Here is a 9,605-nt window from a genome sequence, read left to right on the forward strand (position 1 = left end):
TGACATCTACTGATTTATCATAACTTTATTATTAACTTTTTCATGTTTATTGGTTTTCTCAGTACTTCTTGACAGGTTTTTTTTGTCATTTTACTGCTGCAGACACAAATATACACAAATAGCAATATACAAATATACAAATATTTAAAAAAGAAGAGAAATTTAAACGTATATGAGGAAATATTTACTTTAAATATATTCTATTTAATGGTCATTATTAGCTTTAGGGTATTATCCCTCCATCCCTCCCCCTCTGGTCCAATCCGCTCGCTCAGGTGAGCCGATGACATCACCCCCCGATCAGCAGTGTGACCTCACTCTGTGTCATCATGAATTCCTAACGAGGGATCTCACGTCGTCCAATCAGTAGAGGCCTGGATAATCGGGTAACGAGGCCTGACCGCGACCAGCCAATCAGGTCGCAGCACACAGATTAGGGCCTGTAGTGGCTCAGGGGAAATCAATAATGTAGACACACACACGCACACACACACACACACACACACACGGATACCCTGTCTCTACTACTACTACCAAAGATGAAAGAGAAGGACACAAGTGAGAAATAATAGAAGATGATGTCAGTGTTTTTTTCCCATGATTCATTGCAAGCAGCTGTGAGTCACCAGCGATGTAAACTGGGTGTAATGGGTTATGTTTTCACTTGGGTTTGTTTGTCTGATATTAAAACCTATTGGACTGATCCCCAGGAAACCTGGTGGAGGGAAGGAACTCATGACATTTGGTTGCAGATCTAGATCAGGGGGATCTGGATCAGGGGGATCTGGATCAGGGGGATCTGGTTCAGGAGGATCTGGTTCAGGAGGATCTGGATCCAGGGGCTGGATGAGAACAATCAGACATGTTCAGAGAACTGATGTTTCCGAGTCTGTGTGATTTGGTAAATTAAAAAAACAGATCTGGTGAATTTTAACGTGGTATCATTCTGAGACTCGGTGGAGGACTCTGGATCGAAAGAGTCAAACTGGACGTATTCAGTTCCTTCCCGACAGTGGGATGAACTTGACCAGTCAGAATTTGATGGTTCCGTCTCCAGTTAAATCATCAACACGAGTCGATTTGTCAAAATCATGGCGCCTGTTTCTTTCTCATTGCTTCTGCTTGAAATGAGAAAACACAGTGAAAGAGAAGCCAGGACACGATTCAAAGCCAGATCTGGTCCCAACACAGAGAAATAAGGCAATAACTACTGTTATACAAGTAATAATAATAACTACTGTTATACAAGTAATAATAATGATCATAATAATTATAATAGCACCTTTCAAACCACAGGAGCAAACAGCCTCACAAGATACAAATGAAGAATTCAAGTCAAATCCTGGTGAAGATGTGCTGATGGTGTCAAACTGGAACCAGCAGCAGAGTTTTGACCTGAAACACGATTTCAAGAAGCTGATGTCACCGATGATTCTGGAAAGAAACTGAGGGAAAGTTCCGAGCGCTGAGTCGTGACATAGATCACGTACCATAACTATTCAAACACCTGATGCCAGCTCAGAGGTCACATGACCTGTGGCTCAGCAGGTTTCACCGAGAGGAATCGGAGCGGCTGATTGGACGTGACACCGACACCACACAGGAGCCGGTTCTTCACGGTTCTGTGTTGGATTCTAAACTTCACGTGAAGAGGAGGGAGGTGAAGACGCTCGGGGACAGAACCTGTCCTGTGATGTCTCCAGAGGCTCAGACGTGAGCAGCCTCACGCAGCCGGCTGGGGGGGGGGGGGGGGGGGGGGTTTCCTGCTCTGTGCCACAGATGATCAGTGGAGCAAGAACAAACAGCACAGAGGGATTCAAACTGTGACTCGCAGTCATATTCTGCAGGGAGAGCCGGACCTGTTTGTGCTGAACGTGACTCTGTGACTCACCGTGACTCAACAAACTGAGACTTGTCTTAGTGGCACAAAGCCTCCGTTCTGCCGCTCGCCATGACTCGGCATGTTTTCGTGAGGCTGCGTTCTATTTCAGGACGAGAACGGGCTTTGGTCAGCGAGCGGGTCACAAGGTCGTGAGGCTGCAGCTGAGGAAACTCAGACACATGTTTGTTACCCATCGGACTGACAATGAGTGAGTGTGTGTGTGTGTCTGTGAGTGTGTGTGCTCGTTAGACCTTGGTGATGATAGTTTTGACCTTTGACCTTGACCACACAAATCATATCAGTTCATCTGTGATTGACAGATTCACCTTCACTCGTCCTTATAAGGTAAAATATCTGATGCGGTCACATGAGAGGATGAAGTCATCTTCTGAGTCACTAGGAAGAAAGTGAATGTCATCATGTATCCAAGCGCACGCACACGCACACACACACACACACACACACGCACACGCACACGCACACACACACACACACACACGGTTTCATTTAAAATTGTAAATTTAAAATTCCTGAACTAATAAACGTGTCCTTGTGTTCTTGTGTTTCTTTCCTCTGAGCAGCTGCGTTGACCTTTGTGCGCTCGTGTGCAACTTCTCTTTTGTGTTTCTCTCTTCGTGCTGATTGTGTTGTGCGTCGTCTTTTTCCACTGTTTGCTCTTCTTGCAGCTTTTTGGTTCTGATAAGATGTTTTTTTCCAGCGACTTCGCCTTCGAGGCGGCGCTGAGGACGACTCGTCACCACAAACACGACTGAAGGTGAAATCTGACCAAGGTCTGAGGTGAAGTAACACAAACACACAGAATCAGCTAAATGAAGCCTCGTGTTCCCAAACTGGGGAAAAGGCTGGAAATCTAATTTTAAAGTTTTAAAATCTTGCAAAAAGGTTTCATGGGCTGATAAATGTCAAATTTGCGTTTGAGTTTTCCTTCTTCAGAACTGCAGCTTTTCTTTTCACAGTGTTTTTCCGAACACAGATTCAGATTTGTCCTTAAGATGAACCGAACCTTCATCCTCCTCAGAATCGAACCTTGAGTCAGTGACTCATGAGAATGAGCCGTTCCGGTGTTTCCCCTTTTTCAACCGGTGTAGTCAAATATTAAGTTTCACAGCAGACATATTTCGAAATGGTCGACTAAAGTTCAAAGGATTTGGAAACCTGTGAACTTTGAATTTTGTTTTTAATGTCACAGCCTTGCCTTAACTGCAGCCAGCCACCAGGGGGCGATACACTTTTTGGCTTCACTTTTCACATCATATATCTTAATTTACAGTTTGTGGATTCCTTTAAAGAAACGTGCAAAGACAAAAGGAAACACGCTCAGTGTTTACGAGATCACACTTAAATCAAGCTGATTTATTTTTCTCTTTAATCATTTTCTACAAACATACAGTTCCGCTGTCGTTCACGCGTCACTGACGACAGACATCGTTTTACATTCTCACCGGTTTGTTAACTAACCCAGGGACCAGGAAGTTGGGGGGGGGGGGGGGGGGGGGGAGTCCCACCAGGCAGCAACGCTCCAACAATCAGTTATTTTCTTTCAAACTACTTCCTGCTTCACGAGGATGAAGGTTTGTTTATCGGAGGATTTTCACAGACGGGAGTTTTGTTGTTGAACAGAACTGAGGGTGAACGAGTTCCTGATGTGAAGCTGAGTCAGTTAGTGACAAGAAGAGTCTGTGGGGGAACATTTCACTATAATAATGATATCAATAATAATAAAAATATTAATAATAATGATGCTCGCTCCTACCAAACAAGCTGTTACAGTTTTAGGGATAAAACCAGGAGCGGATAACAACACTGTTGAGAATAGAATCACAAAAACATTTTAATTTAAGTTAATTTGATTATTTTATTTTTTAAATATAATGAATTTCCTTCTATGAATTGACAGGATGAGTTTTCACAGTAGCAGAGGAAGAGTGACACCTGCTGGTCAAACTACAGAAACATGGGATTTTCTGAAATCATGTTATTGTATCTTTTCTTTATGCACATTATTTAATATTAATGTTCTTTTATTTTGTTTAACTTCGCAGCAGAAGAGGTGACTCATGTGCAACGATGCAAACAGAGCTGAGAGTCACTGAGGGTCGTGCACCTCGGGCTCTGTTCACATATTTTGTGTTTAATCATGTTAACTTTATGAAATATTAAATTTGAATTGAATCACTGGCACTTCAAAGTGATCAAGTTGTAAAATCTGCTGAACAAGGACGGAGCTGCTGCAGATTTCTTTAAACACCGTGACGAAAAAAATTCAAAGCAAAAAGTCCAGATTAAAAAGCCTGAATATCACCACATCCCTTTACCACCTTATGGAAATTAAAAATAGAAAAACGCAACACATTGTAAACCCTTCAGATCTGGACACACAGCGAGGGCGTCGACCGAACCGCCGGAGACGGGAAATCACAGCTGATAGAACAAAAAGGGGAAATCATCTCAAACCTGTGATTAACTAATTAAACCGAAGTTGATCCGTGACGACTTGTTTGGAAAACGTGGCGTTCGGCTCGTAATGGAAACGTCTCATCCTTCCCGCCTTTCAGGGTCGATTAGAACATGACACTACCTGGTTATTCAAGACTCTTAAATTCCCAAGATGCATTGCTTTATCCAGGGGTTGATCACCCGGGAAGGTTCCTCCTCCTCCACCAGTTCAATGATCCGTCACGGAATGGTTCCCAGAGCAGACGCTCCAACAGAGTCAGATGCTGGAGCGATGGCGAGGAGGAAACCGTCTCACAGAGAGGAGGGAGGGGCAACAAGTCCACGACTCATCTTCATCTTATATCTCTGATATTGACCACACTCTACTCCTCCTCCTCGTCCTCCTCCTCCTCATGATTGGTCCATGGTGTTATTTCTGCAGCTCCTCCTGAGTGCTGAAGGCGTCGTAGACGTTGGCGGCAAACTCCTTCACCTGGTCGTTGAGCAGCAGCTCCTGCAGGCGTCAGACAGGAAGTTAGAGACAGACAGGAAGTTAGAGTGAGACAGGAAGTTAGAGACAGATGTTTATTCTGCTTTATATCGTTTTCATTATTGTTTCGTCTGCCAATTATTCATGGTTTGATCTAAAACAAAGAAAAACTCGACGTGACGACAAAGCTTCTCCTTCGAATTCTTATTAATCCACGTCCAGTCCACGAACATGGAGGAGGCCGGGCTCATGAACTATACTTCATACAGCCACCAGGGGATAAGATAAGATAAGATGCATTTATTCGTCCCAAACACATGCACAGTCATGCAAAGGCACACTCATGCAGGTAGGGAAATTTAATCTCTGCTTTTGACCCATCTGGTGCAGGACACACAGAGCAGTGAGCAGCCGCTTACGGCGCTCGGGGAGCAGATGTTGGGGGAGTAAGGTGCCTTGCTCAGGGGCACTAGACAGGGTAGGGAGACTCTTGGATTTTTGGACAGATCAATCCAGGTTCGTCTTTTGTTGTTTCTCCGTGGAGTCGAACCAGAGACGAACCAGAGACCTTCTCTGCCCATAGTCCAAGTTTCTGCCACTAGACCACCGCCATGATGCAGATGTTTGGGCTTCACTTTTGGAGAAGTGACCACAGTCTATGGCTCAATCTGATCTAAACTACTCGTTGTAGCTCAACTTGAAACGAAGCATCAACAGATGAAAGTGTCTCGTTCTAAAGACAGAACGAGGACGTGGGACTCTACCTGGACAAAGTGACTGGGAGTTTCACTGCAGATGGTGTTGATCTGACCGTTGATGATGGGGATGATCTTCGCCAGCGGCAGACTGACTGCAGACAGACTGGACACACACACACATAGAGAGACATGTTGACATCAAACATCTTGAATAAAGGAATAATCTGTACGTGTATTAATATGAAACTGGGACAAACTGTCCAGTGGGTGTGTCCTTCAACCAGCTCACCTATCAGAAGCGGCGCTGGAGGAGCAGTCACCAGGAGGCGGGCGGAAGAACTCCGCCAGGTTGTCGAGGAGGCGAGAGAAACCCCGGTTGAGACAGGCGTTCAGGACGGTGGTGAAGTCCGGACTGTGGACACACAACACATCTCACTCACAAAGTTCACGAGGACAAATACGTTCAAGTTGAAATGAGGACGAGGGCGTTCACCTGTCCAACATGTCTCTGGTCTCGTTCAGCAGTCTGATGGTCATCAAGTCGGTCTCTGTCAGTCCACACGCCTGGAGGGACGAGAGCGTTAGCTACAGACACTGAGCAGCAGCTCTACAGACACTGTGACTCTGTTCTCACCTGGTCCGCGAGCGTGTCCTCGTCGTCAGACAGCATGTACCAGGACAGAGAGCGCTCGGACCCGGCCTCCACCTCCGCTCGAATCCAACTCAGCTGCTGCTCCAGCTCCAGCAGAGACATGCTGTGCTTCAGAGACAAGCTGGGGGGGGCACACACGTGGGTTACAAAGGAATAGGTCAGAGTGAAAGGACAAACGTTCTAACAACTGCTGCTGGTGAGGAGACATGAGAATCCTCTGTGGACACAAGGACAGTGAGAATACTTGTTAGGTCCAGAAACTCACTCACCCCCCCAGTGAGTTCTGCACCGCTTTCTTCACCAGCGTCATCAACTCTGCCAAACCTACCAGGGACAGGGACAGAGACAGAGACAGAGGAGGATTAATACCATGTTACTCTCTCATGTGATCTCATGTGATCTCATGTGATGGTTTGTTACCGTCTCCCAGCAGATGCTGGATACTGGACAGGTACTGCTGCTGAATGTCTGGAGGAGCGAGTGGTGTCTGGAAGAAAAGCACAGAACACAAACGTGAATAAGGTTCTGAGACTCATCATCAGAGATGGAACTCAGGGTCATCAGCAGTTTCTGAATAATCCTCAGCGGAGGTTTAGCGTGAGCAGCAGAGCTCTCAGCTCTGTGTGAGAGAGGAGATCATGAAACGCTCCTCAGGTTCCTCACCGTTCCGTTCTTCCCCACAGAGTTGTCCAGGTACAGATATCCACCGATGATGTTCAGCTGGACTCTCAGGAGAACCACCAGCATGCAGGTGCTGTACACGGCAACAACGGTGCGAGTGAAACCTGAAGAAAACAAAACGATGTCAGATCCTGAATCTCAAGACACAAACTAAAAAGGTTAAATCAGGAAATCCTTCCCTTAAAGTAAGTGATGGAATTATTGACAACTGAATATTAATGACTTACTGATGATCTTTAAATCTTCCCAGATCTCCAGTTTGTTGGCCGGTCTGTGACGTGATGAGGAAGAAAGAGGAAAACACACCATGAGAAACACAAACTCCTGAGAATCTCCAGTTTCCAGACTTCCTGCCTGAAACAGCTCATGTGAAATAATGTAAAACTTCCACGTGGATGTTTAGTTCCATTAAAATCATCTAAAAGTACATTCAGTGACATGAATGTAAAAATATTGATTATTGGAACAAATCTGTGTTGAATTGTGAACATGCAAATTAAAGACAGTTAGAAATCCTTGATTTGACAGTAAGAGCTCTTCTCACTTGGTCTTGAGTAGTGAAGTGAGACTTTCTGAGTTGAGTTGAATGACGATGGCTTCTTTCAGTGGAGGGAGCATGGACAGCACTGTGACACACACACACACACACACACACACAATAAATGACACACACAATAAAATCAAACGTTGTGATTTCTGAGATGTCATTGCTCTGGAGGACCCGTGTGTAACGTGTTTACCCGTCATGTTGCACGTCCTCTGGTTGCTCTCGAAGTGGAACTGCCTCCTGGCCTGAGCGATGTAGTCCATCGCCTCCTTCTCCTGGAGCGCCATGATCTTCTTCTGGGCATATTTACCCAAGAGGTAGACCCCTGGTGGTCGGAAACAAACAGGAAGTCACAATTATCACCTTGACGAGGTTCAGCATGTATTGATGAAGTGTTATTGTTGTTGTGTTGTTCTGTTGTGTTATAACACGTCTTTTAACACCTCAACCTTCACTCAGGAGCACAAATCTTTAAACTATTCATAAACAACAAAGTGACATTTGTAGAAGAGAACAAAACATGTGACCTAATGGGGAAAGACAGAATCAATGTTTTAGAATAGAATCTGTAAACTTCACATGTTTTAGTCTTATGATTAAATTCTTATGATCAGAGACTGAATCACTTTAATTCATCAGAAATCAATGAATCTTCGACGCTTCATTAACTATTCCACTTTTTATTGTTGACAGTTAAAAACGCATTAAAACAAATCAGGCTAACATGCTAACCCTTAGCATCCATGAGAGCTGAGCTCACGCGTGGAATCTTCAGAACCAAACCTCGTTCAGTTTTCTGGACATTTAAAGAAGCTGTTCTCAGATCAAAACCTCAAACAGAAGGTGAATCAACCGGTTTGTGGAATCGTTGAAATTCGTTTTTTAAAACCACATTACACTATGTTAGTTTTGTTGACATGTGACTTCTGTCGTGAGGTTTTAACACAGATTAGAACAAGTGGAATAAACACGATGTTGTGACAGAGAACTGAAGATCTGCAGCCGAATGGAGGAAAACACGAGACGAATTGATCACAACAGCATCTTCAGTTTATAAGTGATCTTAATTTGTATTTAAAGTGACCTCCGGTGTTTCTAGAGAGGAGAGAACTTTGTTTGGATATATAAGTGAACGGAGTCTGGCGCCCCGGGTGCTAGCACAGCAGCTAACAGCGGTTACCTCCAGCGACAGCTCCGGTGAAAAGGAATTTCTTTTTGTGACGTTTGATAAAATTCCAGGCTGAAGAAAACATCCTGGCAGAGACTCACGGACCGGAACTGCGGGAACTCTGCGTCCTTTTCCGAACTTCCTACGAACTATCTGACGGACATGTTCGCCGAGTTTCGCTAGTTAGCATCTGCTACATGCTAGCTGTCAAAAGAAACAGGATGACGCAGATTCCGGTTGGACATTTCAGAATAAAATTGGTACGTTGCCACTCATGATGGGTTTAACTGAAATGTTTGTCCCCAAATTCCTCATCAAACCATAAATAACCATTATATAAATATAAATAAGTGTTAGTGTTCAACAAGTAACAATTTACAAGCATTTTAAAATAAAGTACTTCAAATTCTTCTTTCTTTTCTGCAACTGAATCTAAATAAAGTCTGAATGTGAACATGGATTAACTGCAGTGAAAGAAGAAGTAACAGGAGTAAACAGCTGTTTAACATAGTGAGTTACTATCATACATATCAGTCAGTAAAATTAATATTAAAAAAATGTAGTTTTACAGAGGTATCTGTACAATTATCATTAAATCTTTAAACCTTTTTTCTAACTAAAATACCATCGATATTAATGTTGATTAATAATCAATGCTGCTAAAAACTTTAATCTGGATGATGTTTTCCTACACGTGGCATCTATTGCACTTTTGTCCGTCCTGGGAGGGGGATCCTGTTAAAAGGGTTTTTTGTAGTTTGTCCTTACTCTTGCTGAGGGTTAAGGACAGAGGATGTCACACCATGTTAAAGCCCTATGAGACGAATTATAATTTGTGAATATGGGCTATACAAATAAAATTTGATTGATTGACTGATGATTGATTATAAACTAGGGCTACGTTGTAGCACTGGCGGGCCCGAGCACCCGCACGTTGAAGCCTGTTGCGGTCGGTGGAGAGAGCGATCGATGACCAAGCCCACGTCTCCGCGTTGCAAGCGTTTTGAGCACTGCAGCAAGGATTAAGATT

General features: G+C 44.0%; 1 protein-coding gene across 1 annotated transcript; it reads right to left on the bottom strand.

Annotated features, from left to right (window-relative positions):
* Nucleotides 1-3,744: 3,744 nt before the first annotated feature.
* Nucleotides 3,745-8,807, bottom strand: pex3 (peroxisomal biogenesis factor 3). Its single transcript, XM_053445114.1, has 12 exons — nucleotides 8,588-8,807; nucleotides 7,601-7,732; nucleotides 7,405-7,486; nucleotides 7,088-7,131; nucleotides 6,843-6,964; nucleotides 6,600-6,666; nucleotides 6,449-6,503; nucleotides 6,162-6,300; nucleotides 6,021-6,091; nucleotides 5,817-5,939; nucleotides 5,594-5,690; nucleotides 3,745-4,853 (listed from the first exon to the last, which is right to left on the bottom strand). The coding sequence occupies exons 1-12, from the start codon at nucleotides 8,658-8,660 to the stop codon at nucleotides 4,770-4,772; spliced, it is 1,089 nt and encodes a 362-aa protein (XP_053301089.1). The 5' UTR covers nucleotides 8,661-8,807; the 3' UTR covers nucleotides 3,745-4,769.
* Nucleotides 8,808-9,605: the final 798 nt, after the last annotated feature.

This window comes from Pleuronectes platessa, chromosome 17 (assembly GCF_947347685.1).
Source record: "Pleuronectes platessa chromosome 17, fPlePla1.1, whole genome shotgun sequence".
Lineage (NCBI taxonomy): Eukaryota > Metazoa > Chordata > Actinopteri > Pleuronectiformes > Pleuronectidae > Pleuronectes > Pleuronectes platessa.

Coding starts and splice junctions, on each gene's coding strand:
- pex3 (XM_053445114.1), bottom strand. CDS start 8,660: ATGTTTTCTTCAGCCTGGAATTTTATCAAACGTCACAAAAAGAAATTC. Junction 6,301..6,448: donor GTGCAGAACTCACTGGGGGG/GTGAGTGAGTTT, acceptor TGCCCCCCCCAG/CTTGTCTCTGAAGCACAGCA. Junction 5,940..6,020: donor ACCAGAGACATGTTGGACAG/GTGAACGCCCTC, acceptor GTGTGTCCACAG/TCCGGACTTCACCACCGTCC.